The following is a 21482-nucleotide window of genomic DNA, read 5'->3' as shown; positions in this document are numbered from 1 at the left end:
CGCATGCGCCTCTTCAATCTTCCTGCCTCTGTAGCATCAAATTTGCGCAAGACATAGAGAAATGCTTTGGGTTGGATCTGCCAGTGTACAGATCGGTAAACGGCCGCTCGCATCACAGACGACCTCATTCCGATGCTTCACTTGTTCAACTGAGCGGCAGAATTATTTGGCTTCGAGGCCTGTTGTTACTGATACTGGTTTGGTGGTTTGAACTTCCGGATCTCAGGATTTGCTCATCAAGTAGAGTATCGAGGATCAAGCGCCCTCGTGATGTAGATGCAAGAAGCTATTCGTAACGGGAGCCAGAATTACAGGCGCAGCGCGTCATCTGAGCTTGATTGACCGGTTCATCAGCTACTTTGCTCGACGTTGTGGAAGCGTAGGGTCGGGGAGAGGGCTATACAGTATCTTTCCACTTAGGTATAATTGCAAATCCGTACAAATGACCATGACCCGGATCGATACAAAAGAAGTACAAGGTAGAGAAACAAATAGTAACGACAGCATGGATACAGTAGTAGTATGATCGAGCGACCCTGACGCTCTCATCTTTTCTTGCTCTCGAGACGCAACGAGATGAGCCCACCGAGGAGCTTGAGGTTCGTCTCCCGCTCCCACGACTTCTCGCTGTCTTTCCCCTTGGCCGTCGGTTTCTTAACGGTCGTCTCCGGCCCGCCGACCACCGTCACCGTAGAGTTCTGTATGGTAGACGGCCCGCTCTCGGCCGGTGGATTTTCATCCAGGTCATGCAACCCGATATCAAACAAGATCTTGTCCTTCTCCGCGGGCTGATAGAGTATCTCTTCACGTCGACTGAGATCCAAGTTGAAACCTCCTCGATAGTCTTCTATCCAGACGGTGTACCGTTCTTGTCGCTCCTTATCGGCGAGGATCAGATCGATAATCCGATCGGCAAACGTGATCCGTTCGTCCATCCGACCGATGTAAGGGTGGCGGAAGGCCGAGTTGGCTCTGGCTGGGAGATGCAAGTGGACGTGCTTGAAAGCGTCCAGCGTCGAGCATACGAAGGAGGCCGGGTCGGATAGCTCCCGGTGGGCAGAGACGCTCAAGTATCGGATGCTCAACGTGTCTGTAACCTCGGACAGGGCGGTAGCGAGCTCGCCGAATAGCGCGTTCGAGGGACGCAGCACGGTCATGCTAAACTTTTCCGGTTTGAGTTGTCCGAGGTGTTGACGTTGAGCCGCATTGGTGGTGAGTTCGAGCGGTAGACCGAGCGTCAAGTGTTTGAGCCGCGGTCGAGTCTCGCTCGGGACGGGGATCAATTGGAGGCCAAAGTCGAAGGGCGGTAGGACGTTCTCGAACGGGGAGGGAGAGTACGGATAGAGAGGCAAGATCGATAGAGATTCGAGATGTGTCAATTGTGGGTGTCGGATCAGGGCGTCTGTGAATGAGGGGTTCGAGGACGATTAGCCGGATATTCATGCTTCATGCTCAGAGTACATGTAACTCACAAAGAGAGGTCGGATCCCCGAAACCTTGATGTAGTTCCAACTCGCGTACGAACGAAAATATATCAAAGTCGGGACGTTCGAGGATCTTGTCGAATTGCCGGTATCTGGGGACGAGCGAGGTATATCGCCATTCATTAGCGATTAAGAGCGTTCGAGGATCTAGCCCGTTGTGGAACTCACGAATACGTCGAGGTGATGGAACACTTGGTCCACAGCTTCCTCCTCAGATAATCTCTCCACTCGGTACCCAGCTTCATCCACTTCCAACTGCTCAAAGGGTAACCGTTCGCGGACCGAGTCTCTCCCACGATCGATCGGTAGTGAGGGTTCTCCGGGTTGAGAGGGTTGTTCCGGTGCAGATCGGCAGCATCTTGGAGGGTAGGTCCCAGAGGCTGGAAAGCCGGTACAAAGTCCATGGGCGGAAGGATCAGTCTGGACATCCAGACAAAACAGAAACAGACGTCAGGATGCTGTGCTGCGCGATCCAGGGTGTGTCGTCGGACATGACCGACTCTTTGCTCATCTCCAGTGCCATCTCGATGATCTCCATCCGTAGTTCGGGAGGTAATTTCTCGAACGGGAACGGAGGACTTGTCGTAAAGACCCGATTCCCGATCTTGAAAGAGACATTAGTGCTGGTACCCTGGACCGCATTCGTGATGCCCAAGGCTACGGGACAGGGGAATGCGTATAAGCTGGGGGGTCCTCAGTGTGGTTCGGTCGAGGATGGGACCTACCGACATTGGCGGTAGCATTCACGACGCTAGGTAGTAGAAGCGGTATGAGGATGGACATTTGTGTGTGGCTATGAGGTATCTTGGATCTCTTATGGGTTGATTCGACGACGACGTAAGTTATGGAGGGGAGGGGCAATGATCAATGACCTCCTTGCACCTTGTCACAGTTGGCATGAGCGATCGCCGGGGCGGCAACGAACCCGATGACGCGTTACGTATGCCGGCATCGCCAAGCCAAACCCTTAAGGGTCGATCATTACTACTATTGACCTCTCTTGTTGATATTAGGATGGACCTACAAGGCATGATGAGAATGGATCAAACGGTCGGTCCGTCAGAAGAAGAGGAGACGAGACCGGGAGCTGTTCAGCCGCGCTGTCCATGGTCATATCTGCTCTTCGCAGCTACAAAAAGGCAGGACGCTCAGCTACAACAATCAGAAATATTCGACTCGCGCCCCGGTAGGCGCAGACAATTCCTGGGTGCCCTTGACTACTCTTCGTAAGCAAACACGGCCCAAATATGGAATTCATCAAGCTAAGGATAGTTTCTTTCTCCGCCGGAATTGCGAATATGAGTACACCGTCGGCAAGATGAAGCATTCGCCAGCTAGATCTTAGATCGCGCACACCGCTGACCAGCTTGTTTTCGGCCGAGGGAGCGACCGATAGCTGGTGGATTTCGCCAAGTATGAAGCTGTAACTAAACCGATAGGGATGAGGGTTGGGAAGGAAGAGAAGGGTTCCATTCCTGGTCTTGATATGCTACCTTTTGGCCGGGTCCTCTCGTCGTCACATCATGAACCCTCCATAATCCCTTGCGGTTTAGCAGGGTGTGGGTCAGGCGCTTTTTTTGTTGGCCAGTGCCTCATCATATGCTCACTGACGAACCGCCCGATACTCTGTTGACCATTTCAAGAGCCACCGATGCTCTGCTGCAGATGACTAGGCGAAATTGTCTCGATGAACCCTTCCAGTCGAACAATTCCTGTCTAACAGGAAGTCTGGCATGTCTGGGCCGAGGACGGCTTGATAATTGAATCACATCTCCTCAACACTGTTCCCGGCTTCATGGATTCGTTGCGCTCTCCTCGAATGACGTTGTGGGTCAATGCCGAGGTTCCGGTCGGCATATCGAAAGGTACGTCGAAAGGGGGAAATCGTGTTTCGAGAGGCGTCATATACTTAAAGATAGACTTCGCATTAGATTTACGTACGGACAGTATGGATCAGTCTATATACGATGAACGTTTAACCCCATAATCGATCAATGCCAATCTCGCTTGTTTCCTCTGGAGAGTGAAGAGGCGTTACCTTCTCTTATAGTTCGGCAATATCCAGGCCAAAATAAAACGATGATCAGACGTATCAGTAGAACACATATCTTCTGAGAGGCAACGCTGGTAATTCAATCTTGATCAACAAGCAGGACGATCATAACCTTTTATCCGCTCTGTTCTTCAAATAAGACTCCGCTTCCTTGACATCGAATTTAGGGACGAGCTGCCAAGCTGTATCATTCCAGCGAAGAAGGAGGGGAGGGGGGGGGGGAGGCGAGGATCGGCCGAATTGGTGTACTGAAAGCGCTACGAGCAAGGAAGCATGTATCAGTTAGACTCGAGGTGGGTTCTGTACATGTGACTCGACAAGACTATGAATTCCGACACGAGTATCCTATTGTTGTTATGGAAATCAATCCGGCTTGCGTTCCTGCAATTGATCGGCAATTCACAACAATATGAAACACATCTGGGCAGCCCATCATGCCATCTTCCCCATCCCATCCTCAGGCGCGCGCGATCTTCAAACGTACAAGACCCCGTGTTTGAGGGGACGACGATCGTTTTAGCGTGTGCGCGACGGCGGGAAAGGGCGCGGGGAAGGAGCGGAAGCTGATCGTCGGAGGAAGAGGGGAGCGTTCTCTCACGTCGTGGTCGTGCGGACAGCTCTGGCTGATCTGGCTAATCTGGTTCTCACTCTGCCCTTTCTCCCTTTGGACCCCGGGGACAAGCATGTAGCATGTAGCTACCCGCTCGTTTTTTTCCAGTGTGACCTCAAATTCTGATATCTGGTCTCTGATAACCCATGGCCTACCATTCGTTCGGGTCGGTGACAGAGTGCGAGGAGAAAAGATTCCGCGATGGGGCGTTGTCGGCGGCGGGAAGGTTCGGTTCGGCGGGCGCGGGTGTAACCTGCTCCACCAGTCACCAGCACAGCGGGGCAAGGGGGGCCGGTTACAAAACACGCGCGCCGGTTAGAGGCCAGTTACAGGAGGTCCGTTACGATTTTGACCTAACTGCCTTTTATGGGCCCTATTTAGTCCCCTTTTTTTTCGCTAAGTCCTTTGACACCCTCAAATCGTTTTTTTTTTCTCTAAGTCCAAACTCTTCGACGCGTCATTGTCAACAAGTCCTTCAACGGCCACGTCCCCCAAATCCATGTTGTAACCCCTCTTTAACTACTGTGTTTATCATCGATTATCTTGCGATTATGGAATCCGACTTTCTTACCGATTATCCTCCTGCTGGTTGCACTCCTGACCAGCTTGCGAAACGGGTGGTCAGTTTAAGTGCATTCACCAGGCTATTAACCATCATTTAACATCCCCATTACTAGCCCAAATCGACGGTTGGTATTTGCCGATGCCAAGGTTGTGGGCCTTCAGGACGTCGCATCTCCGGCAAAACATATGTGACACATATCCGCCGCTTAGCGGCCAGTTTAGAGGTCCATAACAACCTCGTCCGGGGGAGCCTTTCCATTGGCTCTGGGGGGCCGCCAGACTCGCCCTTACAGCCGGCCCACACCACCCCCGTTATCTCGCCGTTACAACCCAATCTTCCCCCTCCCTCATTGCCGTCAGGTCACCTTGTGAATGCAGATGCCAACTACGAGGTCGACTACCCGGAAAACCCTATGAATCCTCTAACCCCCGATTGCGACCCACCAAACACTCCGGTTAACAGGCAGCCATCTCCAGCTCCATCACTTGCATCTCCCCCGTATTGGCCGGAGAGTCGGGCAGATAGGGGACCGATGGACATACCTTGTTCCAGCTATGCATCTGAGCTTCACGACTTCCGCCCGTTATGGCCGAGGGACGTTCCTCCAGCGATTGATAGGCCATGGATCAGCGGTGCAACTGCACCCCTAGAGGCCAGTTGCGAGGCCGATCGACCTACTACAACCTTCATGGAGAAGTTGATCTACGCCCACACCTTGTTACTAGCAGCCTCTGGGGTTGTGCGGCGAGCAGTGGAATACACCCTCAATACGCTCGTTATCTTGGTACTTACGACCCACTTAGCGGCCGGAGGTGTCAACCCATCCCCTCTGAGTGAAAATCCAGCCAAAACTCTTAGGACGGTCCGATCTCTAATGGGCGCAAATGTGCCCTCTATCACCCACCCTGTCTGCCCGAACATGGACTGTCAAGCCGTATTGTACCACATCAACTCCCCAGTCTCTCTATCATCAATCCACTCTCCAAAGCTCCCCCGAAATCTGCCAGATATCTGCCCAGAATGTGGGCACCTGATGGACCGATCGCAAGCGAAAACCTGGTGGCGTGACTTCGCTCGAATTCCCCTCAAATCTGAGCTCGAGCGTGTCCTTGCGCATCCAGGAATCGAGGAACTGATGTTCAACTGGCAAGAAAGACGGCAGTTAGCGGCCCGTTGGGATGCTTCACAACACCCTGGCCAGAAGATCTACCGGGACCAGTGGAGCGGTTCAGCGCTAGATCAGATCTTGGGCCCAGACGGTAACCGTCTCATAAGTGACCCCCCAAAAGACGGTGAACCGCCAGTTATTTACATGAACCTTTACGTCGATTGGGTCAATTGTCGATCTTCGATGTCTACGACTGGCTACTCTGTGGGTCATATCTCCCTCCAAGCGGTCAACTTACCACAGGGTTTGAGGGGGGTTCAGAACCTGATCATGTGCTGTGGCCTGACTCCCGGTGCGTTGATTCCTGGTTCGAAGAAGTCGGTCTCACTTCAGCTGCTTAACTGCCCTTTTACTACCCCTGTACAGGCCCGAGAGAGCCCCGTCATGTCAATCTCTGGAAATTCTTGATACCTACCATGCTAGAATTGCGTCAAGCTTGGGAGGAACCGGTGTCCATCAAGACTCCAGATTTTCCTAACGGCCGTCTATGCCGCCTGGTACTGGCTGCTATCTGCGCTGATAGACCAGCGGCAATTGCCGCAATAGGGGCTGGCTCGCAAACATCGCTCAAGGATATCTGTACTCGATGTGAAGCGACACACCAGCAACAGGCAGATACCCATGGTAAGTGTAGCCAGTTACAAGGCCGTAAAATGGCCCTCAATCGAACACCTACTTTTCTAGTCTTTCCATTTCGGAACTCGCACGAGCACAATCTGGGTGTGTTGAGGAAGGCCGACGCGGGGATAACCGCTGTGTTACAGGCCCGTCATGAGCACAATAGAGAGCAGGACCTCTTGGTGGAGCGCAACGAGTACGAACGTGAAGCTTGGGCTTTGGCTCCTAGACGTGGAAGAGGACATAAACCACCCCTATATCGGCCCGCAAAGTTCACCAACAGTATGATGAAAACCGCCCTCGAACACGCCCCTTACGCCGACGCTACAGGGCACTTAACGGCCTGTATGTTCCTTCCTTATTTCGACAAATTCCAGAATACTGTCTTCGATCCCATGCACAATCTCCTTCAGGGCAACAACAAAACCTACTTTCGAAAATGCCTACAACTGGGCCAGTACTTGGCGGTTAATGAGCCTCTAGAAGAGTCCGACGCATCGTCGAGATCCAATACCGACACTGAAGATGAACTTCCACCTGCGTGTCGGCCTGTTAACGAGCCGGTAACGGGGCCCACAGAGGGTAGCATCGAAGAGATGACCCTGGAAAGGGCGATGCGAGACTCCCAATCAGCGGCCATCGCATCGAGCTCAACGGCCCGGACACGGCCCGATAATCGCCCAGTTATCCATCAGCCAAGAGTTCGAGTAGGTATTAGCACTGGATCACGAGCCTTGGCAAAAAGAGGCATCCTGACTCCCGCAAATCTCGTCATGATCGGTGAAGCTATTGGCCATGTAAGTGTTGCAGATGCTGGCTGTTTGCCCACAGTTAACTGACCGAAGTCAATCACTCCAGGTGTTATTACCAAGCGGGATCTATCATCGCATCGGAACGGATTTCCTTGATGTGAAGGGGGGCACCAAGACGTCGGCTCAATGGAGGACCTTTACGGAGGTTTATGTGCCTCTTATCTGGCCTGTTATTTGGCGCCACAACGAACGGTTAGGCAGTACCAGCCTTCAGCACAACCCTCTACTCTCTGATGACGAGCTCGAGTGTTCTCTCTTGCTATCGGAGGTGAATATACTCGCATTAAGGCCTGTTATAAGCCAGTCAGAGGTGGAATATCTGGCCGAGGTTATCCGTCGCTGGCAGGATCTGGTTTTCAAGCTGCACCCGGGCATACAACGGACCCGTAACTGGCATCAATTGAGCCACTTAGTGCACGATATATTGCTACATGGCCCTAGCTACTCGCTATGGGTCTTTGCAGCCGAACGCCTGGGCAAACTTCTCAAGGCCATCAATACCAACGGCAAGCAGGTCGAAACCACCCTGTTACAGGGACGTTACAAGGCCGCCATGTCGTCACTCCTGCAGGCGCAGCTTCTGTGTGATGCCACGACCGACGCAGAACGGATAACTGTCCAGCAACTGGCTGATAAGTACCAGGCTTTTATGGAGAGTGATCAGTCTTCGGGCGCTGCTGCCAATAGATTACTCGACGAGATGAACAGGGATATCAAGGAGCTTGAAACCTGTCTGCAACTGGCCCGTTCAGCACCCGATAGCGAGCGGTTAACACCGTTCAATGGGGAACTCGTCGAAGCACCTAAGCACAGCCTGTTGGCTATCAGGACAAGGCTTAGCGAGATGGACCCCTCTCATGACTACTATCTTGAAGGAGAACAGCTCCCTAATCCCCCTTCCCCTCGCCAGATAACGCTCCGAACTGTGGCAGTTAGATACAGGGGCATAGCCAACCAAAACAAGACTTTCAAATCATGGCCGAGTGCAATTGGCTCATATCGGACCGCTAACTTGGCCGCTTACAAGGACACATTGTTCTGTTTTCGGAAGGCGTTTACGACTCATAACGCAAACACCACTCCAGGGGGAGGTCTCTGGCTTTTGACAGCTGTGTATGACGTACAACTGGTCAGTTACGAGGGCGATACAAGCACGAAACTGGTCTGCATGGGTCGTCGAGCTGTACCTCTTGGTGACCATCGTGTACCGTCTGTGCTTCCGGCTTATTACCAGCAGTGAGTGCGACCTATTACTAGCATGTAACGAGGCAGTTAATCGACCGTTTTCAAGCCACCAGCCCAGCCGTGGATGTTCGACTCTACGAAGCTAGAACCTTCAAGGCGCCATCTGAAGTAATTCCTCTCGAACCTTTCGTCATGAGCACGCTGAAGCCCGTGACACTGCTCGAAGTCAGGCCAGCTACATGGGAGTTAGGAGGCCGCAATAATCCCCCAAATCACCTTATCTGGGCCGTCCAAGCATGTACTCGTGTGTAGGCAGGGACCGACATTATATGGTATAGTAAAAAAGGAGGGCCTATAACACCCTCGTAACCGCCCAGATATACGACATCTAAAGACATTAACTCGATCTCGTTTCCCTGCTCGTAAAAAGTCGTCGACCGGAATTGCAACCTCGGCCTATCGTAACTGTCGGATGTCCGACTCATAACCCACCTGCTAATATACATATACCTCGTTTTTTTCCTTTTTTTTCTTCTTTTTTTCGTAAGTCCAAAGCCGTAGAAAGTCCCCCGAGAGACATGTTGACGTTGACGGTCTAGTAACCGTCTTGAATCTAGCCAGTTATGGCCCCGTTTAGTCCTCGATCTCCTCGTCCTCGAGATCCTCCTCGATGTTGGCGGCACCGGCAGCGATGAGCTCGGTCTGATCGATGGCGGCGTAGGTCTTGGCGAGGTCGAGGAGTTCCTCGTCGGTCAAGTCGGGCTTTTGACAGGCCACTAACGTCCTCGATAACTCCCACACACCGCGGTGCTGCGCTTGAGACAAGGTCTCAATCGACGGGCGCCCTTGGTGCTCGACGGGGATAGGAGGATCGGGGTAAACTAACGCCCACAAAAGTGGGTCGTTAGCCTCCCAATCTTGGGCCGCTTCGTCGTTGACCATCGACCGGTAGATGATCCAGCCCTTGCCGTCGGGGTCGGGCTTCGTCGTGTCGTCCTTCAAACTGGCCCTTAAGTCGTCGGTAACCGGCTTCTTTACCGGCCAATACCGTCTAGGTCCCACCCAACGGGGCTTCGACGAGTTTTGGGATCGATACTTCTCCAAGTGGATAGCATCGAGGAAGGCCCCGACTCCGATATACTAAGTCGCCATAAACGGACATCAAACAGCGGGGTTAGTTGACAGTGATTAGGGAGTTACGACATCACGTAGCACTCACCTCGTCAGACAACCAGTACGGGTAGCAGAGCTCGTCGCACTTGTTGGCAGCCTCCTTGTTACCGTCGAAGCAGTAACGCCTCCATACCTTCCATCCATCGGTCTCGATATCGGGCTCATCTGGGCCAGTTTGGGGAAGGACCGGGTATCGACGAGTATCGGGAGGGTCGGCACAGTGCAGCGAGGGGACAAATAACACCCCGGTTAACAGGGTGTAAATCGACGATTTGACGGTCTTGTTCGCCGGACTGTTTGCAAAGTGCTCCAGTCGTCGATCGGCAAGCTGTAAGTACCCAGACCAAGGGTAAGTCAGTCAACTGCCATATAACTGCTCGATAACCACGCTGTTTTTGCCCTGAAAAAAGACCTACCATCCCAAATCGTCGGCGCTGCCACACAGCGAACGGCTTGCCTCCGTTCTCCGCAATCGCCGGTTGTTTGCCCACTCGTGTGGCACAATACTGGCAGATAGCGGCCCGTATCGCGTCGTCGTCGTCGATTGCGCCCATCTTCAATGGCCTCCATCCATCCTTGACGGTGGCGAGACATTCTTCGATGAATGGAGCCCATCTAAATGCCGTATAACCGGTCAGTTACTGGATAGTTATTAGGTACTTGAAAGGCCGATAACAGGAACTTACTTCGCCGACCCAACCTTGACCGCCTTCCAATCCGGACGCCACGCCGAAACCTCGACATCACCGTTGGCGAGTTCGATATCGGCCTTCAAACTGCCGTCTTCCATGGGGAGTGGCCAGTCGTTCTCGACCAGATATCCTTCGTCGTCGTGGTTGTCACGGAGGTGCCTGCCCCAGTGACACTGCATGCCGATAAGCTTCTTGACGGCGTAATGGACACCGGCCTGATGACGGGGGAGGAAGGGGGCAGTTAAACATCAGTTAAGTGACAGTCTCAATGTGTGATTGCAACGCACGTCTCGGTGTGTCGCTCGCGGGGGTCTCGACCTCTTCCCGGTGGGCGATGTCGCGCTTGTAGCGGCCTGGTTAGAGGTCCCCGATGGGCCCGCTACGGAGGCCTGAGGAACATCGCTCGGGGGCATACCGACAAGGACACCACGGAGAACCTTTCGAAGACCTTCATCGTTCTTGATAGCGGTCTTCAAATCGGCCATAGTGATGCCGGTTACCGGGGTGTTTTGGGCCGGTTGGGCAGGAGCGGGAGCAGCCGCGGGTGCTGGGTGTGCTGGATAGCCGCCAGCGTCGGCTTCGAGAGCCTTGATCCTTTCGTCGAGCTTTTCGTCCTCGACTGTGAGCTGGGCTCGTAGATGATCCTGGACCATATGCATCGCCCTAACCCACTGATAACTGCTCGCTATCTCCCCTGTCAGAGCCACGATTTCGTCCAGTAAAGCCGTTTGCGTATGGATCACCGGAACAAGGCTCTTGATCGTCGGATTCTGGCCGACGGGAGGCAAGGCCTTTCGCTTCTCGAGAACAGCGTGATAACGGGCGGCTAACCGGCTGGGTAGCACCTTGACTGCGTCTTTCACTTGATGATTGGTGACTAGACGTCCGGGTTCCCTCATAGGCCCAAGGTCCTGTGAGGGAATAAATGGCGATTAACTGTCGTGTAAGTGTCCAGATTAGAGGGGGTTTAACTTACGGTCTCGGTTCGGTTCTAGCAAACGTCGCGAAACAGCCCAGTAAGTCTCTACTTAGTGACACGTTTATACGGAGTTATGGCGCTGACTACGTACGACTTTGTAGGTCGCAGCACGAAGGTCGGTAAAGGTCGCCTTGCGTTTGAGGTTCTGAAAGAATACATAACCAGATAGTTAAGGGAGGGTTAGGAGACGCATAGCAACACTCATAGTCGATACTCACCTCTCTTTGAATCGCTCGCAAAGCTTCCCTGTCCTCCGCTGCCTTCGTCTCGGCAAGCTCTCTAGCAGCAATCTATATCGGGCAGTTAACGGTCAGGTAAGTAGGCCTTTGTGGTGGTGAAAGTAAGGACTTACCTGCTCGAGAGTTTCGAGCTCGGGACTCCGACTTGTTTGGGCGGCCGGGCGTTGGCGTGCGACCTCTAAGTCGGAACAAGGAGCGCCACAACTCGTCAGTTATAGCTCGGTTAGAGGCAGGTTGAAGTGACATAAGCGTGGCTGGCTCACCATCTTCATCATCGCTCGACAAATCGCTCAAGTCATCGTCGTCGAGAGTAGGATCAATACCGTCGGCCACCAGGTCTACATAAGCACTCCCCACAAACACGGGGGATACCGGTCAGTTAATTGACAGTTGAGAAGCACTTGACGCGGTTGAGAAGCTTACCAACAGCCTGCTCCCTCTGCTTCCCCTTGTTCTTTTTGACTGACGAGAGCAAATAGATAACAATCAGCTAACTAGCTATCGATCACCCTGATAGAGGCCGGATACAAGACTGGTAAAACTTACGGGGAGCGTAGGCTTCGACGCTGTTCCCCTCCCGGTCCTTGTGTGCCCATCCCTGACATCAGTGAGTTAACGGGGCAGTTCATGGGGAGATAAGGAGTACTTACAGAACCCCGCTCCGACTGCTCCCCCGAACCGGACATTGTCCGTTCGGACCGTGTTTTTACCAGTTGAGCTTCTTGGCTTCTCGATGACGGGTTTTGACGGTTCTAGGGGTGGTGCGTTAACTGGCGTCTTTCCGGGCCGTTGGTGAGTCGTAAGAGAGTCGTTAGGGGGTCGTCAAAGCGTGGAGAGATGTCTAGATGTGTCTGGGTGAAAAGTCCCTATCGTAGTAGTAGTTAGTAGTAAGTTTATTACATGCTTCTCGAGACGCGAGGGTGTAGGTGCTAGAACGCGATAAGCGCGTCGCGTCAAGAGACGTAAAAGCGCGTCGGGCGCTAGCGAGCTGTGACGCGCCCGTTAATTGAGGGCCTGCTTGGGGTACGCTAAGAGGCAGTTAGGATTGGGCAGTTACACGCGCACATAACTGCCTTTTACCGGCCCCCCTTGCCCCGCTGTGCAGGGGTCGACCAGCTAGCGAGCCTAGCGGTTCACCGACTTGCTAGCCCTTGTCAATCTGCTACTCCATAACTGCCAGTCCAAGGTCAACGATGATATCAATATATCAATTGATGTCGAGCATTTCGTCTTGCGTCTTGCACCTAGATAGTATCGAAGAGTATCCACGATCCCCCCAACAAATCTTCGCGTTCCCTGCCGACCCCGGCTGCAAATCGTCCTGAGTTACCCTTGATCCACCTCTCACAGCAACTAAACCATCCTCGACAACCCGGTTCCACGACTCGTCAAGGATCGATAACGAGAGCAGCGACTTCGACCCCATCATTACGCTACCGGACCAGGGTCACAGATATCACGCACGACGAGCTCCGTCCTCTAGTCCTGCGTAGACTCGCCTGTTTCAGATGACCAGGCCGACTTGCTGAAGCCAGGGATTGGTCATACAACGCCAAACGCCGTCCCTTTGGTATAGCTTTGTCGATCGACGACCACCTGTCTATCGCCCGTCAGCGTAGAGAGGCAAACTACAAGTGCTCAGAATGAGTAGAGTACCGCACAAGGAGGTCGACACGGCTGATCCCGCAGGGGCGCACGACGCACCGGTCTTGCCTACCTCGACCTCGATCGACACCGATAAAACCTCGGCGAAGAAGATCGCGACGAACAGTATGGCAACACCATCAATATCCTCAAGCTCAAAGAAGCCGAGCAAGCCGATGAAAGATGAACGACTTCACTCTATGAACAATAAGCCGCTCAAGGCCCCGACGTCGATGTCGACTTCGACTGCGATGGGTACGAACACGACCTCGACCTCTTCATCCACCCCGCGGATCCAACAACCTCCTTTCCCACACTCGTCCGACTCGCTCTTACATCACCTACATACCGACCCGCAGAGCTCACATATAACCGTCTGCGGTGCGGCTTCACCCGTTGCACATCGCCATGCGGTCTTGGCCAAGGAGGACGCGGGGCTAGGGGGTGCGACCGAGTTGGAGAACTCTCAAGCGGAGGTCGTACATGGGGTTGCAGAGTTCCCTGTAGGATCGGAAGGAGAAGGATCGGAGGAATTTAGACATCGCGACACAACACGAAGAGCATCAGCACTGGGAAGACGATCGAGCGCGTCTTCGGCCGGGTCCAGTTCCGGGTTATTGGGAAAACCTGTAGACGTGTTTCAACCCCCTGGAACGCCTTCGCATTCCTCAAAGAAACGGATTGTTAGTAGGGAGACTGATTCGGCGGGATCTACGGGGGATCAAGAGGGGCAAATCGAACAGGAGGAGACCTATCGACGGGATGGCACCTCTACGTCCGCATCGAAACACAACCTGGGAGGACCGAGCGCAGCCGCACCTGCGACCACAACCACACCTATCATGCCTCCATCGCCACTCCGACAACGCTCGAGCAATTTGCGATCGGGAATTCCGGTCAACACCAGGAAAGAGAGTTCGAGCGGTCGGACGAGACCTAGTACGGCTCCGTCTGCGGCGATGGGAAGGAGGAAGAGCGGGATACCGGCCATCAATCCGAATGAAGGTGGGAAGAACGGTCAGGAGTCTGGTCCAATCACACCGTCTGCCGAAGGACAAGGCTACTTCGACCTCAACCGAAGTGGCAAGGATCGACGAGGGAAACAGACGACCCCGAGCGCGATCAATAGGACGGGTGGGAACGCGACGTCGGTCCGGTCTCGCACCTCAACGGCGTCCTCATTGCACTTGGGACCTCTACCCGGACCGCCTTCTGCGGGAATCAGCCAGTTTGGGGACGGTCTTGTCACTCCGAGCACGGATGGTCATCTGAGCGTAGGAACGGGCGGTCGGGATGGGGACGACGAGTTTACCGCCGATGAAGACGACGAGGCTCAGGGAAAATGGCCCGTCCAGGACGAAGTGGCTGCCGAATACGCTCGACAGTTTGAACATCACGTCAAGAAGGCGGCCATCGCTACGTCCACGTTGATGTCTCCTGCGAGACCGGCTTCGAACGCCGAGAGCCATTTTAGCGGGACGGATGAAGGAGAGGGCTACGTACCCAAGATCTTGTCGGACACAACAGGCATCGTCATCGAAGCGCTCGTCCCGGACTCTGCCGATACGCCGGACCAGGTGGAGACCCTTAACGAGCGCCTGCGGCGGCTCGAGCAGAACGGAGGCGGTCTGCCGGACTCGGGTGATGATGTGGCCACGCCAACGAACAATTCCTCGACGGCGCTAAATTCGGCTGGGACGGGATGTTTGGATCAGTTTGTACAGCAGTTCCAGGGGGTCGTACGTGAACAGTTGGACAAGGAGCAGCGCAATGGTGCATCCGAATCGAACGGGAGAGCAAACAATAATCCGACAGGACCTACCAAGTTGGTAGGGTCTGCAGGCAGTCTCAGCCCAGACGATCGCGGTGAGTACTGTCGTTTTGGATCTGGTATTTTCTCTCCGCATCTCGGACAAGCTGATCGCGTTGCGTCGCTAGGCATGTACATGAACCAGAGCGCACGGGAAATGCTGGGTCCTGCAGAGCTGTCCAGGAAGCAGGCATCACCAAACTGGGCCATGTTTATGCAGGCTTATAGTGCAGGTCAGTCGAGTGTGGTTGTATTACGCTTGCTATTGAGCTCATCTTGCCTGATCTCGCACGGATTCGATAATCTGGCCTATAGGCCGTTGGGACCCCGACCAGACGCCCGCCCCGCCCATGTCAGCGATTCACAATCTCGCTCCATTGTCGTCATCTACCAAATCTTCTCCCGGAGCTAGCTTTTCTGTCCCCAAAAGTTCGGACTTTCCAAGCCGTAAAGAGTCACCTGAATACGAGCTGGACAAGCACGACGGCGCGTTTGGTTTGGCCAACATTCTCACCAAGAACAGTTCCAATCATCGGATGGATTTGAGCGGTCTCGCAGCAGGGTTAACGACTGCCAGCTTTAGTGGCAGTTCGTCTGCCCCCTCGACAACCACAGGTACAAGTCCTCCGCGTATGAACAGGTACGCGAGCGCGACTACCTTACCGCGAAGGTGGAACAGCGAAAAGCGCGAGTTCTCGTCTCCTGGGGACCGCCCAATCTCGGATTCTCCCAAGCGAGAGCTTTCTCGAGCTGGACCGGGGCCGATCTCCCTCGCCTCTGGCGCGGCCACAACTATGCTCGCTTCACAGCTGTATAGCTCCAGCTCGTTCCACCCTCTCGGCGCACCCAGTCCGGAACGAGAACTTTTGGACCCTATGGCTAGCGCGATGAACCTGGAATCTGATAGAGCAAAGGCGCGCAAGAACAGCTCCAGTTCCGATTCCTCGATGTATCTACGACCCCACAGCCGGACGCAGCTAAACGCAACGGGCATTGATCGAGAGAGCAAGGGTGATGGGGGCGGAAACCGGAGAGATGTCGTGGGAACAGTCTTGAGCACGATTGCAGCTAGCCCAGCTACGACGCCAAACGAAAATCACCCAGATAGCAGAGCCGAGCCGTCTCCGTACACGGGATCCGGACCGCCCATTTCGCAAACTAGATCCAGTCGGTACAATGGCCTGGCTTCGAAGAACATTCCCCCTGCATCCGCTCCGATCGATTGGCAGCGCAATGACGGCATGAGCACCGTCAACGACTACTTTGGTTCTGCGGTCCTGCAACAATACGAAGCGACCCCGCCTACATCAACAGAAGGCACTGACACTATCTACCCTCCATCACTCAATTCACGCTCGTCGTCCACACAAACCATCACGCGCTATAGCAATAGTGGGTCAAAACCTATCAGTAGCAGTGCGCTGGCGGACAGCGATGACGAAGGTGACCAGCGCTATTCCGTGACACCAAGCGGTCCAGCTAAACCCCGTCTAACGAGTCACGCGTCATACGATCAATCGTCATCTCGTCAAGTTCCGCCAGCCACCGCCATGTTTGAAGGGCGTGCAGACGTGCAAGCCGGGCTGCGCTCTCGTCGTGCGTCTCGGGCTTTATCTTTCGAGGAGCATTACCTCGAGAAAGGATATCTCCGAGCGCCTATCCCGCCGAATGATCTTCAGAGGAGAAAAGCGCTGTACCGCTTCAAATTGCTGCATACCGCACAGGACGCAAACTTTGACCGAATCGCACAATTAGCTAAGTTGGTCTTCAGCACTCGCATTGTGCTCATCTCGCTCGTCGACGAAGACTACAACTGGCACAAGGTGGACCTCGGCTTGGGCGCTAGCAGGGCAGAGAGAGGCGACAGCTTTTGCAGTCATGTCGTATTGTCCAAGTGAGACAGAACGGATGATGGGGTTTCGGATGTACTGACTCACAGCATTGCGATCCTCAACAGGAGCGCCGAGCCCATGGTCGTGCTAGACACCCTTAAGGACTGGCGATTCAAGCATCACCCATTTGTAACAGGTCCGCCAGACATCCGCTTCTATGCAGGGGCACCATTGCGCACTGCCGAGGGCTACAACGTCGGCAGTATCTGTATCATCGACAACCAACCTCGCGCAGAATTTCCTCCCCGCTCAAGAATGGCGCTGAAAGAGTTCGCTGGCATTGTTGTCCGGGAAATGGAACTTTGGCGAGACAAGGTACGTATCGCCTTGGCTTCGGGAACTAACACTAGCTGTATTGATGATGCATACCCTTTCGGTAATGTTCAGACTCGTCTCAAGGCAAGGGACCGGATCCAGACCTCGGTGAGTCGTACGGCTTCTGCCGTCCGCGGTTTTAATATCATACTGATCTTGCCTGTTCTGTCACGCAGATGGAACGATTCACGCGAGAATGCCTGGAAATGGACAATGCGGCCGAGAGTGATCCCAAGAGTTCAACAACGACTATGGAAAAGGTCTACGAACAGGCTGCCAAACTCGTCTGCAGGACACTCGATTTGGATGGTGCGGTCGTGCTCGATTTATCGCAATTCGAATCGGTCGAGTTGACGAACGCGGAAGGCGAAGCGAATATGGTATATCAAGCTGATCCGTACGACATGGGATCAATGACCAGCGAAGACGAACACCACGTACCTTCCGATGCGTACGGCGACCGTGCCTCTGCTTTCGGACCCCTTCCCCCCTGGAACATTATGGGAGCGGCGGAAAACAAGTATCAAGACATTCCAGGGAGAAGTCGACCAGCGGCTAGTACCGAACATGCTCGTTTTTCAGACTTCCTCACGAAACATCCGGAGGGGCGAATCTACGAGCAAGTCGTGCCGAGCTGGATCCGCCATATCTTGCCTGAAGGTATCCAGTATGCGATGGGTAAGTCCAGTCTCGTAACATCAGATGCGTCATCAGTTACCCTTGGCTGACCTTACTCTGCTTAGTGGTGCCCATTTTCAATATTGACAAGCATCCCTTCGCTCTGCTCTGCGCTTACACGTGCAACAAATCCAAGCAGTTCCTCGAAGGGTACGAGTTGCAATTCCTACGCGCCATCGGTGTCGTCATTCTGTCAGCCGTCCTGAAACGGCGGATGATATTGGCCGATAAAGCCAAGAGCAACTTTATCTCCAACATCTCACACGAGCTGCGAACGCCGCTGCATGGTATTCTCGCAGCGGCCGAGCTTCTCTCGGATACCAAACTCGATTCAAACCAGGAATCATTCCTCTCAACCGTTCAAGCCTGTGGCAATTCGCTCATCGAAACCGTCAATCATGTGTTGGACTTCACAAAATTGAGCGGGAGTGCGAAAGGGACGATCGAGAATGTGATCAAACCTGGTCTAGTGGATCTGGCTCACTTGGTTGAAGAAACGGTGGAGGGATGCTGGATCGGTCAGCGGGCGCGAGCGCAACAAGGACAGTCCGAGATCGGGAGCTTCTATTCTCCCCCGAGTCCGGGTGCAGCCTCTGGCAATCAGCAACCCGTTGAAAAGGTCCATGTCGAGACCGTGGTCGACGTCGGTTTCCGGGAGCGCGGCTGGCTGGTCCGTTGCGAAAAGGGCGGGATTCGCCGAGTCCTCATGAATCTTATTGGAAACAGTCTCAAATTCACTCGTGACGGCTATATCCAAGTTACTCTTCGAGAACTACCACACACGCCTGGTAGTCGAACGATTCCCGTTGAGATGGCCGTTATCGACACAGGCAAAGGGATTTCTCGAAGCTTCCTAAAAGATCAACTTTTCCACCCATTCTCGCAAGAAAACCCCTTGCAGACGGGAACCGGTCTGGGTCTAGCCATCGTCAATAGTATCGTACGGTCTGAGAGCGTCAACGGGAAGGTCGATGTTTGGTCTGCGGAAGGCCTAGGCACCGAAATTAAGATCACACTCAACGTCGAACTTGAGGGCGATATCACGGTAGACGATGCAGTCTCCAGTAACGGCAGCTCCTCGGGTGCAAGCTATTGGAACGAGGGGAACGCCTTCGGACGGCATTTCTCAGTATCGATGACGAATTTCCAGTCAGAACATCGTGGATCCAAGTTGAACCAAGAATTGATCATCCAGTATCTACGATGGTGGGCATTCCAGCCGATCCCAGAGGATTCTGGAGAAAGGGGGGACATAATCATTACCGATGAAGAGGGACCACTTTTGCGACAGCTATTAGATCAAAATGACGTTTCCCGCGGCGTGTTGATCCTCTCCACCAATCGGTCGGCACGCCCAAGTGCTACCATGTCGGCCTACCAAAAGGCTGGAGGCTTTGTTCAGATGGTCTTCAAGCCTGTCGGTCCTCAGCGACTGCAAGCTGCCCTGCGGGCGTGCGCTCAGGCTCTGACCAACGGTCCGACCAGCCTGGAGTCGTCCCGGTCCACCAGGTCAGATTACTTTTCCCCACCTTTGTCTCCTTCCCAGGCTTCCAACTCGGCAGATCGACCGGCAAATCTCCAGCGTGGCTACAGTACAGCAAGCAGCCTCGCCAGTAGCGTTGATCGCTTCGGGCGACCAGAGATCTCCCGCGAGTCCACGGCAACTATCGGATCGCCCATGTACGAACTGCCTGGACCACAAGGAAGACTCTTCGATCGACTACGGCACGATAGCGCTCCGGGGATGTTGCTTCGGCGACGTTCGGAAGAGGACGGGCCTCTACAGACCAGACGATTGGTACGACCAGGGATGAGCCCACGGAGCACGACTTATCAGGACACGCGACCCTCCTTGCACGCAATGGTCAGCCATGTCATCGGCTCGGATTCGGGAACGGACGAACATCAGTCGGCTCCCGGTTCACCCAGTTCGGCAATGTCAACAGTATCGGTGACAGATGGGGCTGTGATGCTCAAAAAAGCGACGGTCCCACCAGAGGTCGCGCTTCGAAAGCCAAGGATATTGCTAGTCGATGACAATCACATCAACCTGGAACTGTTGAGCGCTTACCTACGGAAGAAGGTTGGTGAAACTGCAAGCTGCCAATGCTCGCCGCGCCGATTAAGTACTTACTTTGATTCTTTTGCTCGACAGAAAATCGAATATCAGCGATGTGTTAACGGTCAGATCAGCGTGGACGCCTTTTCCGAAGCGGTTCCTGGATACTGGGAGTGAGTCTCGCAAGGGGACCTCTGTATATGAACGGGTGATGCTGACGAGCAATCCCATACTATACATCAGTATCATCTTGATGGACCTTTCAATGCCTGTCATGGATGGGATCGAAGCGACACGCACGATTCGCAAAGTGGAATCAGACCGTCGTCTCGAAGATTCGATCAAGACGGGCGAGAAACCGGTAGGAGAAAAGGTCATACAGCAGCGATGCAAAATCTTCGCTCTCAGCGGACGGGCAACGGCGGATGACAAGAAGCAAGCCTTTGCTGCCGGGGTTGACGGATAGTAAGTGGCTCTTTAATGCCGGCTTGTCTTGTGCGAGTCTCACCATGACTCGCGATCATGATGTGCCAGTCTCGTCAAGCCAGTCAAGCTCAGCACTCTCGACGCGATCATCAAGAGTGAGTCGAGCTGAACTGAATGATGTAGAATGTGCGCTCATTGCATTCTGCCTGTGCCGCCCTGTTCAGGACTCGGATTCTAGGTCAACAAGGCTGCTTTCACTCGAGGTTCAGGATTCACAATGGTCCTCTACTACACAAAAAACCATTTTATCACGACATCATCGTCAAGGAGATTGATCGATGTATTACGCACATAGCATGAATTACATGAGAGGATTCGACTGTGGAGACTATGAGCACAATGATGTTACCATCTCATTGTTATGAACACCAAGCCCCGGATTGGCGCGAGCCCTTTTAGAAGCGCTGGGCCCGTTCTCACGCGTTTGCGCTTCTATTTGTTAAATCCGAGTTGGCAATTTTCCACGCGCGAGGGGTTGGAGCCACGGCTTCAATCTCTCTCTCATCGACCTTATCGACGTCGAGACCCCTAACGTTGAGAAGCACGGATCCCTGGTTCGGAACTCGCTCTTCTTCACGACAACTTCAGCAAGATCACCAGCAACAGTAGTCGAGATGGTGAGCGTCGTTACTATAGTCAGACGACGCCCGGCGTTTTCCAGAACAAGGGAGATGGGCCGACAAGAGTGTGGGGATCCATGGACCATGGGAAAAGTCTGCAAGGAATATACGCCTCGTCGACATTTGAGAGATGCTGCGACCTGGGAGAAAAGGATGACCGGAACAACCTGTAAAGATAGAGACAAGGAAGCCGGATGGGCGATCTCGGTCGAGTGACCCGCAATTAGTGTCGGGCTGACTCGACCGATGGTCAGTGATGCAACTCGCTAGCTAGTGGTCAACATGCCGACTTCACGACCTACGTCCACGACCAATCTCAGCAAAAAATCCCCACACACGCTCATCTCGCGAAGTTCGAAGACTGCCGGGCTGTGCATGAACTCGCCAGATTCACACGGGC

General features: G+C 53.8%; 3 protein-coding genes across 3 annotated transcripts; 1 reads left to right on the top strand and 2 right to left on the bottom strand.

Moving 5' to 3' along the window:
- Positions 1 to 361: 361 nt before the first annotated feature.
- HD553DRAFT_352075 (uncharacterized protein) lies at positions 362 to 2303 on the bottom strand. The gene is made up of 5 exons (XM_046183661.1): positions 2210 to 2303; positions 1985 to 2141; positions 1653 to 1904; positions 1473 to 1576; positions 362 to 1402 (listed from the first exon to the last, which is right to left on the bottom strand). Exons 1-5 carry the CDS (start codon positions 2265 to 2267, stop codon positions 546 to 548), a joined length of 1428 nt encoding a protein of 475 aa, XP_046034096.1. The 5' UTR covers positions 2268 to 2303; the 3' UTR covers positions 362 to 545.
- A 6825-nt stretch (positions 2304 to 9128) lies between these two features.
- On the bottom strand, positions 9129 to 12264 carry HD553DRAFT_344855 (uncharacterized protein; the record flags this gene model as incomplete). The annotated part of the gene is made up of 13 exons (XM_046183037.1): positions 9129 to 9635; positions 9715 to 9996; positions 10085 to 10283; positions 10355 to 10575; positions 10648 to 11271; positions 11337 to 11351; positions 11431 to 11484; positions 11558 to 11629; positions 11692 to 11756; positions 11842 to 11916; positions 12002 to 12040; positions 12125 to 12176; positions 12229 to 12264. The coding sequence occupies 13 exons, from the start codon at positions 12262 to 12264 to the stop codon at positions 9129 to 9131; spliced, it is 2241 nt and encodes a 746-aa protein (XP_046034095.1).
- Positions 12265 to 12682: 418 nt separating this feature from the next.
- On the top strand, positions 12683 to 20975 carry HD553DRAFT_317066 (uncharacterized protein). The gene is made up of 11 exons (XM_046180708.1): positions 12683 to 15088; positions 15161 to 15265; positions 15348 to 16926; positions 16990 to 17239; positions 17312 to 17347; positions 17416 to 17917; positions 17983 to 20000; positions 20073 to 20149; positions 20220 to 20441; positions 20511 to 20557; positions 20627 to 20975. Exons 1-11 carry the CDS (start codon positions 13222 to 13224, stop codon positions 20638 to 20640), a joined length of 6717 nt encoding a protein of 2238 aa, XP_046034201.1. The 5' UTR covers positions 12683 to 13221; the 3' UTR covers positions 20641 to 20975.
- The last annotated feature ends 507 nt before the right edge of the window (positions 20976 to 21482 follow it).

This window comes from Filobasidium floriforme (assembly GCF_021052385.1).
Source record: "Filobasidium floriforme strain CBS 6241 chromosome Unknown HD553scaffold_21, whole genome shotgun sequence".
NCBI classification, from domain to species: domain Eukaryota; kingdom Fungi; phylum Basidiomycota; class Tremellomycetes; order Filobasidiales; family Filobasidiaceae; genus Filobasidium; species Filobasidium floriforme.
Note: the sequence above shows the minus strand (reverse complement) of the source record. Positions and strands in the feature narration are given on the sequence as shown.